Genomic DNA, 20,812 nt, shown 5'->3' with positions numbered 1-20,812 from the left:
CAGAGCAGAGCAACTCAGAAGCCATCCCCTTTAAATATTTACAAGATTGTATCCCAGCATTGACCTCGAACAACTGCAAAGGTCTATGAGCCAGCAGAATGTTTCTGCTAATTTATTTAATTCAAAGCCCGCCTTTTTGCAAGGAGCTCAAGGTATAGGATTTCCCCCTTCGATGGAAGGGGAAGAGTTTTTGCCAATTTACTGTTCTCCCTGCACCTCTGATGTTCTAGAACTGATTTTGAGGGTACATTTGGAGGCTGCAGGGGGAGGGTAAATTGGCAAAAATAATAATTAAAAAATTCCTCACTATCTGTTAGTGAGAAGAATGGTGGTAGGTTCAGCTGTGTTCTGTGCAGAGTTCATGGATAAAAGAAAATGGCCGATGCTTTGGGCTAATTTACAATAGTTGCATGTTAAGTAGGGTGTTATCATTTTAAACTATTCCATCTTTTTCAGATTGAAGCTCTAAAATCTCTTTCACAATCTGAACTAGTTGACTGGTTTCAAGCACACAGAGGTAAAGAAAGGAAAGTGCTTAGTGTACATGTGAGTATTTATGCTTTTAAAAATGTATTTGTCAGGGTCAGCCGAGACTAATCTGTGTTGGAAGTCCCTGGCTTAGAGGCTGAGCACATATTTGTTATTTCTGCAATTATCAGGGCAAAGGTAGTTGAAGCTCTTTTTCTGCAAGGCTAGAAAGAAGCATTCAATCTACCCCCACAATACTTGTTTACTTATGGATTGTGTTTTTTGGTGGGGGTGCTGGGGGTGGGCAAGTAGGTACAAGGCTTTTGAGCTTCCAGTAAACAGCAGAAGCAACCAAATGGTTCACTCAAAGGTTTAGCATTACAATCCTGGTTCTGTAGTAACTTAAATGTAGAATTGTATATATGCAGAGCAGCTGAGTAAAGAGCACTTGTAGCAGAGTAGAATATTAGCTGTTACTAAAGGAGTCATAGATCATGCAGGTACCCATGCCTGGTTTAGGGTGAATTTAGGAAAGTGAATCATAGTTATGGAGGTAAGGCTGCATTTTTGTTTGTTGTGAAATTTATCAGCTGGTAACTTTGCTATTTTGAAATTGCAGGTGGTTGGATTTGGAATACATGAAGGTGATACAGAAGCTTCATCTCTCACTAATGTTCACAGTCCCTCATGCAATGAAATACCTCAGCTAATGTTTTTGGACTCGTCGTCTTTGACCGATATCACTTGTATCAAGGACATCAAAGTGTATACATCAGCACTCAATGTTCTCCCATACCATAAGATATTAAAATAACTAATCTCAGAGTGCTTTTAATGTGTAGTACAACTTCACTACTGAGCAGCTTGGGGAGTCTGCTTTACTACAATGAATCCAACCTATCATGCTTTCTGGAAAATACGTAGCATAATACCTTCCACTGTCTTAAGTAATCTGCTACATGCATGTCCTTGAAGAGAGAAGGCATAAGCAAGTGTGTTCTTGGTGAAGTGGGTAAAATATAGGAAGATTAAAATCTTACATCAAAATAAAGGGCTGGACCCACCAGCAATCTAATGTATTAGGTCTTTTTGTTTGGAGTGCTATTTACGTAGATAAAATGGTGTCAAGTTGAAGTATCGGGTATCAAGTCCCCAAGACATTTTGTGTTTTGTTTGGGGAACAGAAGTGATTTAACAGGATTCTCTGGAGAGTAGTTGATTATTTAATAAATCTGCCTGTCTGTAACAACATCCTTGGCCTTAAAAAAAGGAAGTAAGAACCATTTGCATGAGAATTCAGGATGAGTGCTCAGATACCATGTGCAATAAACTAATGAGATCTCAAGTTCTGGTTTTTTATGTACAGGCTGTTAGATGGACTGCAGAACCCCTTAACTTTGCATTAACTTTAATTTTAGAAAGTGTAGCCCTTGTTGAAGGAAATGCAGTGCTGTTAATTTGATAACAAGTTTGGAAGACAGCCTACTTCAGCTCACAAGACCCTCCCTATATAAATAACTATATATACAGCTCAGGCCCCATAGATCATTTTCTAAACTCAGAGAATCTGTTAAACCCACCTCAGAGAATCTGCTAAATTCAAAACACAAGCTTGCATATGCTACATAGCCCCATTATACAAAGACTATAAAATGAGGCAGTGATTTTGCACAGAATTTAAGAGCAACCTATGACAACTCTTAATCAGCTTGCTTCACCCAGCTTTCCTACCCAAATCGGCTCTTACGCATCTCACCTAGCTAACTCAGCCCGTTGCACTCCCAGACTGTCTCATAAAGGAAACAACTGACTATATACATTTGTCCCAGTACGACAAGAGTTTTCAGTAGTGATTCTACAGTGGGTATTAGGCAGCTGCAGCACCAGAGTAAAAGCACAAGTCACTCAGATTACCTTGATTCTGGATATAGCACATATTAAAGCAGTAGGGTTTTTTTTTTTTTTTTGCTATTTAATCATAACTGGTCTTAGATAGTTTGGTCACCTTACCAGAGCATTTATGTTTTGCCTGTTATTGCCTATATAATGTTTCTGGCCAAGTCTAGTTACGTCTAGAAGACAAAAGGAAAAAGAGAGGCCAGTAAAAGCCAGCCGACTGTGTTCAGCGCAATTACCAGAAACAGGAATGCAGTAAAATTGGTTTCAACACAAGTGCTTGGGTCAAATTGTGACCAACCATCTTCTGAACTACTAGCACTGCTGAACAGAAGAACCTGGTTACTTAGATTGTGTTTATATAAGAGGTTGCATTTGTTTGCTTGTATCTTACATATTGCCCTGGGTTTTCAAGTGCATATGAGTATATCCCTGTTTAACAGCAAAACACATTCTTAGCATTGTTTAACTTGAATATAATGCTCTTTCAAAGCATTCTTGCTGTGAAAAGGTTTACTCTGGAATAAAACAATGCATACAATTGAAAATCTATTTTATGAAGCATTATAGATGCACCAGCAGGAACCAAATGGTAATCTAAAATTACATTTTAGTTTCTAAAAATACCAAAGTTATTTTGGGGAAACAATGAAATGCCAAAAAATGATTTCTTAAAAAAACCCAAAACATACCAGTTGGTACATTAGAATCTTGCATTTTCTAAACTAGCAGAATGAATCCTCATATTTACACAAATTAACTGGCTCTAATGAAATAAAGTCATGTATTTGTAGGATGCCAGAATCATATGTAACTGGAATCAAATGCCCCATTGCACCTTTTACAGCAGTGGTTAAAACATATATGATGGGGATCAAGCCCAGGTTAATTCTTCTAGAAGCATGGGAGGTCAGACAGGAAAGGCCAATATAAATTACTGCTACACAGTCAAGGCTCTTCCTGTTTTAATTGTTCGCTGCATCAGTGAATCCAGTATCCCTGAGATAGGAACTGTAACTGGAGGAGACAGGCTCTCCAAAAGAAGAGTACTTGGAAGTTACAACTATCGCCACTAAGCCAAGGCTTCAACTTCATACAGGTGGTCCACTTAATATTTACTGGCAGCAAGTCGCTTGAGTAGTGGTTCATCATAAACCCAGCATTCGCCATCTTCATGGAATAGCTGGAAGAGAAGAGTACTCAATTAATAGTGTGACAGGAGGAACAGGGAGATTTACAAAGGTACTGATTATTGACTAAAACGTACCCGTGTCTCCCATGGAATCTCTTTCTCCTTTCTGGCTCTGGCTTCGGCTCTTTGTCTTTCTTCAAGCCTATGCTTTGCTTCAGTAGCTGAATCAATGTCTCTGATCTTTAAGTTGTAAGTTACATCTTTCCATAAGCTAAAAAAATAAGAATATTTATACAACATGATACAAAACTGATTTCTTATCGCGGGTTCAGGAGAAAGATTTTAAACTAAGATGAGGGAAAAATCATCCATGAGGGAACATAAATAGGCAGATGGCCAATTTTGTTTCAAAACCTTGATGACTGACATTCATCCCATGTTACTGCTCATAATCCACGTTATATGCAATAAATAAATACTGATTTATTTGCTAGTATGTGAAAGTAATTTTTTTCACATAATACAGCTAAACAATGCACTTGTTCTATCAAAATATAGAGGTGAAGTAACTGATATTTAATTTCAAGCAAATTAAATTTATGAGACCCAGAGTCTCTTCTGCAAATATATGGGATCCCATTTACAGAAAAGACAGATCCAGCAAAGGCTATTGCAGGAGGAAGGGAGAAGCATTTTGGTGATTCCTCTGTAACCAGCCCCCTGCCCCACTCCTCTGTTTTCAGGGGACCTAGGTGGAAGGAGGAGTCTGCAAACATACCACCTTCCCCTCCCTGCTAATTCTAGTAGGAGTGTCATGTGAGGGAAATTGTGCTGGCAAGAATTAAGGATACAGGGCACTAACCTCTATTTACCTGATGGTCTGGGTTTTAGTAGGCAAGGGAGGAAGAAGAGTTATGCTTACCAGCGGGATTCGTATTCTTCTTGATCTTCTAGTTTTCTTACTTTCTTCTTAATGATAGGCATTTTCTTGGTATCTATAAAGACTACATTCTCCTAAAGAAAGAATAGCACTATTATTGTTTATATTTTTCAGCTTCAATTTGTTCACCATCTAGGTTTTATTTATCATTAAGTTTTGCAAAATTTCTCTGGCACAATTAAATTTCACAGCAGAGATGCCGTCAGCTGCCATGGTCTAGCATCAATATCAGCCCCCAAATATGCTGAGCCTCAACCAGCAAGAAGCACAATTCACTCGGTGGCCCCCTGGGATGTTAAATCCATTAAAAGGCTTTTGGGCTGAAGCCAATTAACTAGCAACAGGAAAAGGAATTCAGATGACATGCTTTGGATAATCAGTATTTTCTCTGAGTGCCACAACATGTTCCTCTAGTCTAGCCTATTGATTAAAACAAAACAGAAAAAAGGATGATTTACCCCAGTTGCATGTTTGGCATACATGACACCATTCCATTCTCCTTCAACTGAACAGAAAGATTTCTTGTCATTAGGAGAACTAAAAGAAAAGATAAAAAACAGGATCCATCACTACTAATAGTATTCATAGTTATAAAACAAGATGAGTACCTGTCCAAAGCACTGGCTTAAGCTGCCAGTAGCTCTACTTCCTGCCTTGTGTCTTATTCTCTTACTACCACAAGTATGAAATGAGTTTGTTGCTTAAAACCCCTGAATATACTTACAAGATTTCTGCTGTAACTCTGTGCTTTTTCCCACCATAGAAAGGTTTCGTGTGGAAGATTATGGTAGCATTATAGCCTGTCTTGGAGCAGCTAATGTTGCATTCTCCTCCCAGCTCTATCCATGGCACTGTGAGAATAGATCTGTCAAGGTAACAGAAGATGCCCTTAAAGAGTTAGGAAAAGAAACATTTGCTATCATAAAATAAATTGCCGATAAGTGTGAAGTCACTTACCTCCCGTAACCATTGGGGAATGTTAGAATATAGTGCTCGTCATAATCTAGGCATGATACACACCCTGCAAGAGAATAGGGCATTATGAGAATAAGACAGTATTTTCATATGAAATAAGATGACAAAGGACCACGCAAGAATAAAAATGCTGCCATGAAAATCTTGGTTGCAAGTTATTTTCCGTTGAAGAACTAAGCCAACGGAATCAGAAAAGAGAACCTATGCTCCTGCCCCTTGAAATGTTTTGGGCATTTCACAGTTCCCTCTCCCACCACCTTTGTAGTCCTTAATTTATGATAGCATAATGAAAAGAAACGGCAGCATATCTGAATCTTTAATCATTGTTCTGTGAATTCCCCCCAAATGTCCAATAAATCTATTTCCTGTTTGCCCCATTACTTTTTGCTCTGCTGCCATGTTTTAACAACAAACATGCAAGACAGTGCAACAAAGAAACAGCCATACATTCAGTATTATCAATTGCAGCAGCTGCACTCTATGCGGTCTGGGCAGACGACTTTCTGATCCCTGCAGCCCAAGTGGTTCCCTTCCCCCTTAGAACTGGAAATGGGGATCTTCTACAGATAATACACATGCTGAATTATGTGCCCCATAGTCAATGCCAGTCATATTGTGACTTCAGTTCTCTTGGGTCAGTTGATGCCTTGTGGACTTAAAGCCAAAAATACATGGCATCAGGATGGGCTGGAGCCTTTGCAAACATTGCTGCAGGCAATCAGTGCACAGTGGGACCTTTTTTATAATGAAAAGCAAGACACAAAAGATTCTGTATTGGTTTGTGGCTACTGCTGTGATTGCCACCAGCCTTCAATGAGAAATTTATCCAGCATGAAAAAATAATTCATCAAATACTTTCTCATAAATACGTTTATTTAGAGAATCAGGAAGTAGATACACATTTCTGTGACAGTAGACATACCTTGGCCTATATTATGAACGCCAATAGACATTCCCAGGAACTTTGACTTAGTCCAGATGTGGGCATTGAACTGTATTTTCTTGCTAGGGCATTCTGCATAAAATGCTGAAACTTAAGGACAGAAAAAATGGTAAACTATAAAGCAATAAATTCAGGATAAAACACCTGCAAAGAGCAAATGGATATTTATTATTTACTTCCCAAGTAAAAAATCAGCAGCAAAGCCCAACACTGACTAAACACCAGCATTAAAACAGAGGTTTTAAAAATCTGCAATAGGCTTCTTCACTTACTTGGAGGATGGTGAGAAACTTGTTCCGCTACAAACGTTACACTGTTCTGAGTAACCCATGGAAGTGGTCCATCTGCCAGAGTTTCCTAGAAAGACATATTCCAATGTTACATGATATACAGTCTTTTTAACACGTATACCGAGGTATTCAGATGTGTTCCCTACCTAAACCTTCCAAGGATGCACAGAATAAAGGGTAAAATACACAAGGGCACAATGTATGCTATTACCTAGGATGTGCATGATTTGTATGCCTAAGAAGAGACTGTGAAATAAATCTGGGCACACAGTATGACTTGCACAGTAGAGGAAGCGCACTACAGCATGATGTGTAGACATCACATGGGTATGGTCTATGTAATCAGCATCTATGCGTATGACAAGGGAGGCGGGCCTGAGCATTCCAGGTCAAATACCATGCATGGTGTGGGAAATGTCTGCATAGGATTAGAAGGCATCATCAAGTGGTAGACAAACTTTGTTCCACAAAATTGACTCTCCGATTGGATGCACCAACTAGGAAAAGTCATTGCATTTGCCCACATATAAAGTATCATTTAGAAAATGTGCTCTGCCCCAAAATGAACAATGTGAAGCTAACTAGTCTGGAAAGGCCCTCAATGCTATCTACAAGTCCCCCATGTATTAGACAAGGATGGTGATCAAGTAAAATAAGTGGTCCTAGATGGAAGGGAAGGAAAATAAACCTATTGTAAGAGCTAGCTCACATTATCACCAAAGCCTTAATAATAATAATAAATAATAATATATTTTTATTTATACCCTGCCCTCCCCGGCCAGAGCCAGACTCAGGGCGGCTATCGCCAATAAAATTACAATAAAACATAATGGGGGGGGGGGAACCAGTTTATTAAAATACGGGTTAAAATACAATTTAAAATGCAGCCTCATTTTAATAGTAGCCCATAAATCAAAACCATAAGGGGAGGGAAATGTAAGGGTCAGACTGAGTCCAAACCAAAGGCCAGGTGGAACAGCTCTGTCTTGCAGACCCTGCGGAAAGATGTCAAGTCCCGCAGGGCCCTAGTCTCTTATGACAGAGTGTTCCACCAAGTCGGGGCCAGTACTGAAAAGTTCCTGGCCTTAGTTGAGACCAATCTAACCACTTTGCGGCTTAGGACGTCCAAAGTGTTGTTATTTCTGGACCTTAAGGTCCTCCATGGGGCATACCAGGAGTGGCGGTCCCATAGATACGAGGGTCCTAAACTGCATAGGTCAATAAAGTATGATGTAACTCTGGGAGACCTAGATTCAAATATTCACTCAACCATGAAGCTCAGTGGGTAACCACAGGCCAGTCACTATTTATTCTATCTCACAAGGTTGTGAGGATAACATGGGAGGGGGAAAAACATGTATGTAGTCTAGAGCTGCCTGGAGGAAACGTGGAATATAACTGAACTAAATGCTAGACAAATTACTTAGAAAGATATCCTGAGAAAGTGATCAAAAGACAAATGGAATGGTATGAGACAGTATAAGGTCTGACGCTGAATAAGAAAAATTAAATTTCTCAAGCTCTGGGTTATTCAAAGCACCTTGAACTTAAAAATGGTGAACTGTCCCTTCCTCTCAACAAAATGGAAATGAGAGTTAAAGCTCTTATGAAATGGCTGAGATTAAAAAAAGGTGCATTTTGTAAACAAGCTGTTAAGTAATTTTTACTAACCGTAGTTTCTTCTTGTTCCACACTTGGCAGCACCCAGTGACACCGGAATATTTCTCCCAGGATGGGATTGTAAGGCTTTTTAGCAACAGACCCTTTTCTTCCTGCATGGAAAGCTGAGAGGTACCACCTTACCACCTGAACCATTCGGTCCTTTGGATCTTTTTGGTCACTAATACTAGAGAAGACATAATAGGATAACAAAAGATTTATTTTTTTTAAAAAATGAAACCACAAAAAAGTTATTCAAGATGTTTAAAACTGAGCTGAGAGAAAAAAATCTAACTGATGGTTTAGCTACACATAAAAGACCTTACCATTCCTACCTGAAAGATAAAATGCTTTATCAGCAATGTAAAACTAGCTGCCCAGTTTCAGTCCCTATACAGTGGTACCTCGGGTTACATATGCTTCAGGTTACATACGCTTCAGGTTACAGACTCCACTAACCCAGAAATAGTATCTCGGGTTAAGAACTTTGCTTCAGGATGAGAACAGAAATCGTGCTCCGGTGACGCGGCAGCAGTGGGTGGCCCCATTAGCTAAAGTGGTACCTCAGGTTAAGAACAGTTTCAGGTTAAGAACGGACCTCCAGAATGAATTAAGTACTTAACCCGAGGTACCACTGTATTGCTAGAGGCAGCTGGATCTGCCTAACAAGTAGGCAGAAAACCAATTAGATCATGGTCCTTAGACAAAAATGCATCCACTGAAGTGGAGCTCTGCACCTATGTGCTTGGATTCTGTGCAAATGAATATAAAGCTTGCACTACTGCAGGTATATAAGCTGTATGAAAACAAAATTGAGAATACCTTACAAATAAGTCTGGATGTGCAAAGAAGTCTGCATACATTTCCAAAAGTGATCTTCTTTCCAAAATAAAAGTTGGAAGAACCACCTGAGGGAAGAAACACACAAGACTCTTAAGCATTTATCTAAAAAACACTAAGTCTTAACGCTGATCGAAACTGCTCAAGCATAATTTGACATTTGTAAGGGTCAGCACTTACTGCTGGTACCACACTTAGTTAAAAAGCAGATGGTCCTTTCCACTAAGCTTTCCAGTACAGGATTATTATTATTATTATTATTATTATTATTATTATTATTATTATATTTTTACACAATACATCCAAGAAACTTTAAAAGGAGGGACATAATATACCTCTGGTTTGTGATCAGCCTATTGCAAAAGAAGGAACCTATTATGTGCCCAATATTGCTTATTAAAAGAACAGCCCAGAATGTTGAGCATGGGGGATAATCCAAAACAGAAATAACATTGGAAACTCTATTCATTTCACCTGTTTGGAGATGTGAGAAATCACTACTCATCTCAGTTTAAAGGCAATAAATAATGAACATGCTGCTCAATTGGGCCTGATTTGCTCTTCAGTATGTAATGGTAAGCGAGCCAGGTAACTGGCTTAGCATTACTAAAAAAACAGCACTAATCATGAGCAGAAACCAAGGCTTGCTCCTTGTAATTTTTGAATTTCGTATTAAAATTCTTTACTTATTACTTGTGAGTTTTTTTAAGACTATGACTTACTATCACATGTGGATGAGATCAATAAAAAACCGCAAGATTAAGTCTCCATGAAATCAAGTTCAATGCTCCAGTCAAATTAATTTCAATGAGACTGAAACAGGCCCAACATTAAATGCTGAAGCAACTAGGGCTGTTCTACGGCTACCCCCCCCCCCCCCGGTCAGGAGCCCTTAGGAGAGGGAGAGCTTTGGGCTGCAGTGTGGACAGTGCATCTTTTGCAAATATCATTGTTAAGAGTGCAGCAACTAGATGCCACCCTGTGTTGAATTTGAGCATGTAACTATCATGCCATTGAAGAGATTACTTACAAACAAGTTTGTGCAGGTTTAACACATGCAGATTCAACAATCATAGTTAGGATTTGGGATAGAGGAGATGCAAAACTGATTTATTTGATGACTGAATACTCTTGCACTCAAAGAAATTAAAGCCACTAACTGCTCAAACTCCATGAACCTCCTTCTGACTCTTACCTTGGTTAAGTCCATTCCTAACCTAACTTGTGACAAAAGATGCATGATAACGCTCTTGTGTTCTTCCACAGACTCCCCTTCATTATCGTCATCTCTATCGTCATGGGGATCAAACAGATCTGTAATAATAAACTGCATTCAACACATGCTTTACTGAAGAAGTAGAAAAACATTCAAATAATTAAAATCTAATTAAGGGGTGGGGAACCTGTTTGCCTTAATTTCATGTGTGTGAGAGAAAATGAGGAAGAAGGCGCCAGAAAGAGGGAGAGAAAACAAGGGCTCTGGGCCCACCCATGGTCAGCCCAAGTGGGGGAAGGTTCCCCACGCCTTATCAAATACGCCAAGATAGGCAAACATTGTTTTTTTGCCTTAACAATAGCAGAGATATTGAAAGCAAGCATGCAGATAAAGATTAATTTATCCTCACTACTTAGCATAAAGAAGAATAAGGAGTCTTTTGTAGCATCTATACACGCTAAAATTTGTAGCAAAGTGCTGTTGGGGCCCTGGATGGTTTGCGGACTTCTCTTACCAGCATCGTTTGTCCCATTAGACATGGAAGAGTTGAGGGACTCTGTTGTGTCTGGGCGCTTCATACTACTTCCTGTACTGCTACGAGTTAGGATGGCCCCGGGCCCTGAAGAGCTACAGAAAGATACAAAGCATTTTAGACCATTACAAACACGATAAGGATGTGAAGAACTCCCACACTTGGGGAATGGCTGAGAAACAGTAAATTCCAGGGCAGATAAAGAGCAGCTTTAAGGTATGGAAAAGAGAGCAAAGGAAGGCCAATAGTTCACTATCATTTAGCATTTAAAAAGATTTAAGGATTGCAGCCAGAGGTTAAGCCTCCAAGAGTCTGCTGACCCACAAGAGAAGCTTTTCAAGGAACACAGGGGGCTGCAGTCGGTAGAAAAGGAAACCTCTGTTGTGTTCAGCAGCCTTTCACTTCCTTAACTTATAAATAAAATTTCTATACATATATTATCAGAATTTACCTGCCATTACTCTATGTTGTTGGTCACTTTGACAGGCAGGTCAACTGCCTGACAATATAGTGGCCCAACTACAAAGGAAAAAAACTGGAGCACACTCAAAGTGCACTGATTCTTTCCTTACAAGGAAAATACCTGCAGTGGGAGTTGTACTTAGTGCTGATTGGAACCCCTACTTTTGGCAGGGACCACCCTCAGGAGTTTCCAAGTGGAACCAATCCCAGTGAAGCCTGTATTTGTCACCAAATTTAAAGGGCACCAAATCAAAACTCTGCCTGCCAGGAGCACTCTTAAGACTCTCATCTGGTTCCTTTGCAGCTTTGTTTTTGCCTGCCATTGCATTTGACATCAGGTGTGGGAGGAACTGTCTCTGCTGAGCAAATTAGGACACCTGCCAGGCCAAATTAGGCCTGTATATGGTGGGTCAGATTTAGCAGAGTTTAAAGGCTAGATGGCTACAGGCAACTCACTTAGTTGATGGCTGAAGTCTATGAACTGAGGAACACCTCTGTGCACCACACAGCAGCTCATGAATAAAACATCAATTTCCATTAGCTTCTATAAGAATTTGTGCAATTTTCATATCCATGCAGGGCATAATGTTGGCACATTATAGTTGCTTCATTCACAGTATGAATTTTTAAAATCGGAATTGTTCTTAATTTGTATTTTTAAGAAAGTGAGAAAGTGGAGTAAAAATCCTGGGTTAGATCCAACACAGTTTGATCTGTTGCCCACTTGTACAATGAAGCTTATCTTTCCTTTCTCGCTCCCCTGCACCATCTAAAATCTGCTCTGGAGGGTCTGGGGATCCTGTGGAACAGATTGTGAGGGCACAGAGGCAGCTGCAGGAGTGAGGTAAGAAACCATAAGTCCTGTTGTGCAAGCAGAAAGACATCACTGAGCACTGCCCACTGTCCTAATGATTTCTGCTACATGCGTGGAATGTGGTCAGTATATGTACCGACTCTGACAGTTCTCAAGGAAAAATAGTGTTCTTAGGCTTCCCATTACTTACTCCAAACATCTCTTTGGGGATGAGCTGCTTTGATAGAATTCATCAGCATCATAAAATTCATCTTCACTGCTGGAGTAAGAGAAATCTGGAACTGTATTTGGAGAAATATTGGCATGGCTCGGAGAAGTTAAACTGCTGCTAGGTGCTGACTGGCCACTTCCTGTAACGATTATGCGTATAAATGTAAAAAAACCAGTTTGTTGTTTTCAAACAAAACGGAAGTAGCTGAACTTTTATTTAGCTCATGAAGTTCAAGATCAATAATGATTTATAAATAGATCTAAACACAGTATCTTTTAAAAAGTAACAACAACAATCAAAGGAATGGAAGAGACCTGTAACAGAGGTGATTGGATGTAAGGCATGTCTCTCCCAACCAGCACACACCAACCAGCATTCCTGATTGGTGCAGGTGGGGGCGGATAGGAGTTTGAGTCCAGCAATGTCTGGAGGACACCAGGTTAGCCACTTTGGTCTAGAACATCACCAGGGTTTTATTCCATCCACTTGGAAATAGTGGGAGCCTATGAAATCACGAATAAAGCATGTGCATCATGAAAAGGGGTACCATTCAAATCCTGATGTTGCGGTACTACAACACCCATCTGTTCCAGAGAGAATGGCCAATGGTCAGAAAGGATGGGGGTTGTACTCCAGCAACATCTGGAGGTCCACAGGCGCCCCACTCCCACCAAACTGTGAGAGTGTATTTTGAAACAAGATAAGAATTTGTGCTATACCTGTACTATTTGGTGTTGGAGTCTGGTGACTTCCAATTAATGCTACAACTGGTCCAACTGCCAAGGATGAAGGTCGCTGCTCTGATTTGCAAAGCTGGGTTGGTTCTAAAAGTTATTACAAAGTGACAAGTGAAATGGTGTAAGCAAAAATCCTGACGTATTCATGGCATCATCCTAGGCACAGAATGTATTCTGCTGTTCTACTCTCCATGTGGGAAGATGAAGGCTCACTGCTCTTCCACATTCCTAGTTTAGTCGAGTATCTTTAATGCAAAGAACAGGCAATGAGGATAGGGAATGCAAACACACTACTATGTGAACTGATTATAAAAACACCGCTTGTAAAAAGAAATAATTTAATTTGAGTACAAGAGGAAAGAGTCAAATATATTTCAGCACAGAGAATAAAATTAGCTCATTTACAAAGCAACAGCACAGTACAGCACAAATAGATTATAAGCGACATCCTTTATGCAACCACTTTCAGTGAATACAGTGGTACCTTGGTTCCCGAACGCCACAAACCCAGAAGTGAGTGTTCTGGTTTGCGAACATTTTTCAGAAGCCGAACGTCTGACACGGCTTCCGATTTGAGCGCAGGAAGCTCCTGCAGCCAATCGGAAGCCGTGCCTTGGTTTTTGAACCGTTTTGGGGGTCGGACCAAGTTTGAGAACCAAGGTACCACTGTATATGCATTCTACTGGGGTGGTTGTTCTTGCCAGCTCCACTCAACAACCCCACGTACCTGCCAACTCCCCCTCCCGCACACCTAACCAAACCTTCCTCCCTTTACACTTCAACTATCCCTTCACCGCTTGCCCCAAGCCCCATCCTCTTTTAAAGGGGTGGTGCTTAGCCAAACTGCTTCGTGGAGCATCTCCCCTCCCTCATTAAACAGCTTCCTTGGGTCACCTGCCACTCACACTGCTAGCCTGTCTGCATGCTGTTCATCATGCTGGAATTGGTGCGGCGGCAGCCTAACATTTTTATGCATGTATGTAAGAAATAAAGGGATGCGGGGGGAGTGGGAGAAAGTGCATATAAAATAAATCACATTTGAGCTGAAACAGGGTATCTACTATTAATACTAAACATTACATTTTCATAAGTTTCAGAAACAAACATTTCCACAAGTAGTTTACAAATACTATACCTGAAGGTAAGACAGTTTGGGTAGGCATTGCGCTGATCACTGAAGATTCCAATAGACTAGGTTGATATATTGCATCAACAGGATTAATAGTGCTCTACGACACAAAAAACAAATTAAACCTCTTTTGAGGACCACAGCGGTGTGTGCTCCGTGCAAGAACTTTATTAATGCAATAGCAAATTCCTGAGAGAAATGCAAAGTGACAGAAGTACAGCAAATGTTCTCCAAGCATTAGTGGTCTGTACAGAATAGTAGTAGCAAGTTGAAAGTGAATTTAGTTAAGTGTAAATATAAATACTCTATCATAAAACCCAGGAGTCCCAGCTTTAATTTTTAACGTACTGATGTGATAGCAACCCTAAAAGATGACAGACGATCTAGAGATTGTGGTTTACTCCTGCTTTCAGAGAAGATACTCAACAATTCCAGAAGTACTACTGAACATGGTGCCATAAGAATTTGTCAAGAATCTTGAACAGGAGTCACTATGAATATGTTTTGTGACTCAGAGATTTCATTCTGCTCCTTTGCAGTTTGAGGGAAAGCATAATACATTGTCTGATCTTGTTTCACACTAGTTCATTCTACGTTGAGACACAGTTCCGTTTATCTTTCCACCTTCAATTTTCTTTTTCAGAAAAGCAATTGTCCCTTTAATAATACCCCTTAAGACCTCTTCACACACTACCACACTTGCCAGATTCTGATGTCACTTTGATCAGGACAGGAAATTAACAGAGTGTATCAACTGTCACTATTTTAAAGGGGGAAAGACTATAAAACTTTCAGCAAGTTGAAAAATTGATGAAACTGAAAATTTCCAGTATATGGTGGGCTAGGTATTCATATGTTAGGGTTGCCACACATCCGGAATTTCCCAGACATAGCTGGTATTTGGCCCTATTAAACAGTGCCCGGGCAGAAATTGCTGGAATGTCTGGGAAAATCCAGACATATAGCAGCCCATGTTGGAAATGGAAGATTTTGGCAAATTTCATTAAAAAGAGCTCGAAGCATCTCTGTTTATTTAGATTTGGGGGTGGGGGAGAACAACGCAACTTCAGCAAAAACAAAAAAAAGCTTACAACTTTTTTGTCTGGATTTTCACTTTTTGAAATATGGCAATCCTATCATATGTGCGTGCCCTCATTATACATGTAACATCTACTAGGATAGATCTGCTTCAAAGAATAGAAAAATGAAAGCAGTTGGGTATATGATGTGTACGGATGTGTGGCTCTGGTCACATGTTATGTGGTACAAGTGAAGGCATGCAAAGATCCACCATACTAAACAAACTGCAAGTGACGCCTTTGGGAAACAGCTGACTTTTCATTTTGTTCAAACTCTGTCAGCAGAGTTCTAAATGTGTGGGTTAAATACAACTGAAATCACCTTTACTGATATTTAAAAACTAAACCTAAAACAATCCTGCCATTTGCAGAGCACACGGTCAAAAATAAAACAAGGTAAGGCTAGAGCAGTCAGCAACCTGAAAACTCAGCAGACAACACAATCTGATAAGATCCATTTAAATCCAGATATTGTACAAGATTTCATATCAAAGAAAGATAAACCTAGAAAAACAGTAACTCAGAAGATTAGACACAGACTAAACCGAACATGAGCTTCTTTCTGGAAAAGTAGGACAGCAACAAAAATAATGAGGAGTTCTTGAAGATATAAAGAGAAGGGAAGCATTTGAGGGTAGTACAAGCAGATAAGTTTTTCCTTTGCAAATGATTAGCAAGTGTTAGCTGGCTTTCTGCACACACATTGAAGGACTGTTGTGATAATATATGGGAACAACTCAAAACTTGAGAAATATGGTAACTTCAGGGGCAAGAAATGTTTATTGCAGCAAGTAATCTCTTCCTGCTTTTAAAATGGCAACAATGGCTAAACTTTGGAATTAGCTTCCTGTGGAGGAAGAACTAGATATGGAACAGCTTTAAATCTATGCAGCACAATAAATTTAAGCAACAGTAAAGGATGGCATCTAATACAATCAATCTACTGATGGATGGAATCTGCCAGTGGAATGAGAAGCGAGACAATCTTCAGCAATCTCCCTCCCTTCCAGCCTTCTAAATCTGCTCTGGGCGATTGGGGGGGGGGGGGCCTCCAGAGCAGATTTAGAGGCAACGTGGGTGGATAGAGAATCTCCAAATGTTGCCTCCCTCTCCTATTCTGTGAATGGATTCCTTTCATCAGTTGATGAACAGTATTGGATACCACCCTAAATACTGGACAAGACAAAATTGCTGTCGGTAAATGAAATTAATTAGAGCTTATTTTGTTCGTTGCCATTTTTAACTATTATAAAATAGCATTTGACTCTAATTTTAAATGTACTGAGGTTGTTTGGAAACTGACGTTATACAATACAATTTGCTGTCAAAGATGAATGTTTGTTATGCCTCTTATTTCCAACATATTGGAATGATCTCCTTGATATTTTGCCCAGATCCTCACTGTTCTAAAGCTGTTCTAAAAAGGTGGTGGCCCTCCAGTTGTTGGACTCCAACTCCCCTCTATCCTGCCTAACATGGCCAATGGTGAGGGCTGATGGAAGTTTGAGGTCAACAACATATGGAGGGTCACAGCTTGCCCACTGCTATTCTAAAGACTTTTATGGATCTTCGAGAATAATGCTTTACCGTTCAATGTCAAAATGAGTTGTGTTTAAAAGTCAGTATTATTAATTCTACAAACACAAAAATCATGCCAGTTGAGAGAATGGGTGTGATCTAATTACCACGGCATTAGGTATAATTACGAGCACGGTTAGTTACTAATATTTTTCCCCATAGTGAAGGTGAAATCTTGGTCCTCTCCTCCCTCTCTAATAAATACTATCTCTAGTTAATCTCAGAAGAGTATCTGTGAATGGTGTGCCTGAAGAACAGCAGTAAGGACGAAACAGTTGGGACAAAGCACTGGGAAATTCTGGAATACTAATTCCTCAGTCCTTGTACCAAACACTACGTAATGTCAATGCAAAGGCTTTTATTCCATAGTCATCAAATCTAGTCAAGGTTTTGAAAGACATTATCAAAACCTGGTGATAATTTATCAGAGAACGTTGACAGACTTTCAGACATCTGAAGTGATGACACCAAAATATTCATTTTCAGGCATTTCAATTTCATTCACCTCAGTTCCTTAGTACATTATGATTATATTGGTATACCAGAGGATCTGTACTTGAGGGAAAAAGACTAGTCAGATTGTTACAGAACTAAAGAATCATGCATTTTACTATGCGTACAATCAGGAAACAAGTTTTCAAAATTAAAACTACAATAGATAATTAGGAGGCTATCATACTGAAAAAAATCAAGCTAATTCAACCCTGCAAATATCACGGTATGTTTTTAAAACATGGATACTCTTAATGCATTTTAAATTACAATATACTCATCTGAAAGTAATTTCAGACAAGTTAGAAGCTGGCTGGAGTTTTAAGGACAACGGACCAGATATTAGGCTTGTTCTGGATAGAGTTGAACTCCTCAAATAGCATTATAGCTTTTCAACTTACATGTTAGATTATTGGGATTTGCTTTACATAGCACTGCCCCTTGAGATAATTGGGAGCTTCAATTGGTCAGAAACAGTGAGGGTTCTGATGGGAGCTGTCCATTTTAGATCACATTGCACCTATCCTCTACCAACTTCACCAATTTGCGTCAAGTTTCAAATCAATGTGCAACCTATTATCTTCAGAGCCCTAAATGGTTTAGAATCAGAATCTCTCAGGAAAGTCGTTTCCCTATTCCCAATATGAACCTGTACAGGACGCTCACTCTACTTTAGAGGGCCTCACTCAGGTTCTGATTCTGTCTGAGATGAAGTTGGATACATGCGAGAGCGCCCTTTCAGTCATAACACCCAGGATGTGGAAAGGCCTCTGAAAAATGCTTGGCCTCTTGACTGTCTGTTTTCAGGTAGGAGTTAGCAGACCTTTTTAGAACTGCAATTTTATCACATACTTTGCTGCCGTCTGGGTTCTTTAGTTTTAGGTTATAACTGTGTTTTGTATTATCCTACTATTTTATGAAAGCATCTTGTACACTTGTCTAAAAGGAAGACCGTAAGTGAACAACAATAATCAACACGTTTCTACATTTCACCACAAGGCAGCTTTGTGTATTTTACTGGTCATATTTAATAGTTATAACAGTGTTGTGTCAAACTAGCTTTATTGGGAGGTTCTTGGTTGAAGGTTTTTCATGAGCTGGTTCCCCCAAGTCAGAGGGGGAAGGCTCTTACAAGTTGTTAAATATATTGCAAGATAGAAAATTGTACCAGGGAAAACTGTACAAACAGAAAAGATAGCTAAATTAAGCCTACAGATGCAAAGTTTAACAAGTCTTTTTCAGCATTTTATATTGATGATGTTACACCTTTGGATGTTATACTGTACTGTATATTTATATATAGTACTTCAATTTTCTTCTCTCTAAAGTTGTTGTGTTTATTGTACCTGGATTTTTTCTTATGTAAACTGCTTCGAGATACATTGATAACAATCTATAAATGGCTTAAATAAATTAAGGCTTCTAGGATTTCAAGTCAAATGTTTTCTCCAGGTAAACTAAATGAAACTGGACCATTCAATGTTGATGTTTTAGAAATAACTTGTTCATGTTAAGGACATTCAATCCTTTCTACAAGCTCTTCAGTGTTATTTTTAAAAGGTGTGTGTTATGCTATGTTGATTTCAAGCTTATAGGAAATAACATCTTGTGTTCCATGTGATTGAAAAGCTTTCATTTAATTATAAACTCTGCAAAGTCTTCACAGCCAGCCTCCTATTAATCTACAAACAACACCAATTAAAACACTAGAAAAGTAGAAGATTAACACTGTGTGTATCTAAGGGTTCAAGCAAAAGCAGATAAACATGACCGGAAATATTTTGAATTGTAATACAGTACAAGTAAGTTTGAGAACTGGTAGGAGCTCAGTACTGTTTAAATTGGAAACTCAAGAGGACTAAGGCCTTGTTTATTATGCTCATCACAAGAAATCCTGGCAGTCGAGTTCCTTAACTGCAGATCTGCCATTCCTGAGTAATTACTATTCCTCTTAAAACTGCATTCTCCATTGCTCCCAGAATGCTGCAGTGTTTAGAAGTTATTTATAATCTATTGATTTGATGCTATGAACCCACATCTTATTTTCAAACTTGTTGTAGCAGAAAGGAAGAACTTGCTTTGAATTTCCACATTTATGAGACCTAATCTCCTTTGAGACCATTAATGAATGCATATGAACTCATACAGTTAAGAGGCTATCCTTAAACTTTGCAAACTAGTTCACCAACTTTATTTATAGGGGAATTCTCACTGTGACTGTCTTGTGATTCACTAGTGATATCATATACAGTATATAGAAGGTACTTTATATTCCCAACTTTATGGCATGATGAGGGTTTTCTTAAAAACAGACCTACACTTACCCTACCAGACTGCAGTTACAGTCTTGTCTCATGGGGTCGAGCACTACTTTGTTTCCTGTAGTTCTAAGGGTCTTAAAATCTGTTTTTAAGTTTCAGCAACGAGGGAAATGGGCCATGAAAAAAGGTCCCAACTCTTTATTAAAATGTAGGGTCAACTAGAAAATAAGAAAAACAAGCTACTTCACATAACTGTTCTGCTCTTGTTTAAGCTAAAATGCCAATGTAAGTTCCTACCAATTTACAAACACTCAGAAGTCAGGAAAATGTATACAAATGGAAGACAGAAGTAAAGTTACATGAAGTATATACAACAAAGCAACGTGACAGAAACTTCTAGCATGTATTTCAAAAGCAGTATTATAAAGAAATGTTATTCTGAACGCACGTGCATTTCAGGTACAAGAAGAGTGACCAAGTTATCATCCCAGTTTTTCCCCATTGCGGGTTTAAATTTGCTTCATTAATAAGAAATAGTGGTGATAAAAGCGAAGCTGGAATTTAATATTCTTAATTGTGATTTTTGAAGCTTAAGGAAAGTGACAACATATTGAGGAGACACCAGAAGATGTGACTAAGAAAAAGAATGTCAAAATTGAATGGAAGTTCAAGCCCCTGTGGCCACATGACTGCAGCTTTAACGTTCTGCCGAAATAAAGGGAGATTGAAAGATTAGATTTAAACTTACTATAAGTCCATCTGCGTGCTTCTCCTCATTACTTTGGTCCTTAAGGAAAAATGTTACAAATATTAACATATCAATTTTTTTACTAGATGCCATGTCTTTGCTTATATGAGAATAATTGTTTCTCTCCATAATTTTTTACTAGATGCTGCGAAAGTGAAATGTCTCTGAAGGAAAAGAAACCGATTAACCATTAGAAACCTTGCACTTTATAAGCCATTGGTATCTTCTTACAATAGCTAGCTATGTTTGCTATCATCTGAAGATAATAAAGGCTAACATATCAATACTGAAAAGCGCTTTCTGTCAGATGAATATAACACTGAAGAAGCATGCCACTATGTATCTACTAGTTCTGTTTATTACCAAGTATCATGAAGAGGCCTGCACAAACGCAAGATATTGCAAGATAT

General features: G+C 39.1%; 2 protein-coding genes across 7 annotated transcripts in view; one reads left to right on the top strand and one right to left on the bottom strand.

The window, feature by feature from the left end:
• Positions 1–1,813, top strand: part of NRDC (nardilysin convertase) — a 29,360-nt gene extending 27,547 nt beyond the window's left edge. The window contains exons 30-31 of the mRNA XM_079980261.1: positions 457–546; positions 1,088–1,813. Of these exons, the coding sequence (XP_079836387.1) occupies positions 457–546; positions 1,088–1,282 (285 nt within the window). The 3' untranslated portion in view covers positions 1,283–1,813. The remainder of the gene's footprint in view (positions 1–456; positions 547–1,087) is intronic.
• Positions 1,814–3,312: 1,499 nt separating this feature from the next.
• OSBPL9 (oxysterol binding protein like 9) overlaps positions 3,313–20,812 on the bottom strand; it is a 60,432-nt gene continuing 42,932 nt past the window's right edge. For 4 of the 6 annotated variants that reach the window (XM_079980299.1, XM_079980300.1, XM_079980303.1 and 1 more), the window contains 16 exons: positions 20,403–20,441; positions 14,251–14,344; positions 13,098–13,202; positions 12,358–12,517; positions 10,874–10,986; positions 10,339–10,457; positions 9,126–9,211; positions 8,316–8,490; positions 6,627–6,711; positions 6,334–6,444; positions 5,394–5,457; positions 5,161–5,301; positions 4,895–4,973; positions 4,419–4,510; positions 3,632–3,767; positions 3,313–3,547 (listed from right to left, as the gene is read on the bottom strand). In XM_079980299.1, the coding sequence (XP_079836425.1) occupies positions 3,473–3,547; positions 3,632–3,767; positions 4,419–4,510; positions 4,895–4,973; positions 5,161–5,301; positions 5,394–5,457; positions 6,334–6,444; positions 6,627–6,711; positions 8,316–8,490; positions 9,126–9,211; positions 10,339–10,457; positions 10,874–10,986; positions 12,358–12,517; positions 13,098–13,202; positions 14,251–14,344; positions 20,403–20,441 (1,674 nt within the window). In that variant the 3' untranslated portion in view covers positions 3,313–3,472. The remainder of the gene's footprint in view (positions 3,548–3,631; positions 3,768–4,418; positions 4,511–4,894; positions 4,974–5,160; positions 5,302–5,393; positions 5,458–6,333; positions 6,445–6,626; positions 6,712–8,315; positions 8,491–9,125; positions 9,212–10,338; positions 10,458–10,873; positions 10,987–12,357; positions 12,518–13,097; positions 13,203–14,250; positions 14,345–20,402; positions 20,442–20,812) is intronic. The other 2 variants (XM_079980304.1, XM_079980301.1) reach the window with 1 other exon arrangement.

This window comes from Podarcis cretensis (assembly GCF_951804945.1).
Source record: "Podarcis cretensis genome assembly, chromosome: 6".
Classification (NCBI taxonomy): Eukaryota; Metazoa; Chordata; class Lepidosauria; order Squamata; family Lacertidae; genus Podarcis; species Podarcis cretensis.
Note: the sequence above shows the minus strand (reverse complement) of the source record. Positions and strands in the feature narration are given on the sequence as shown.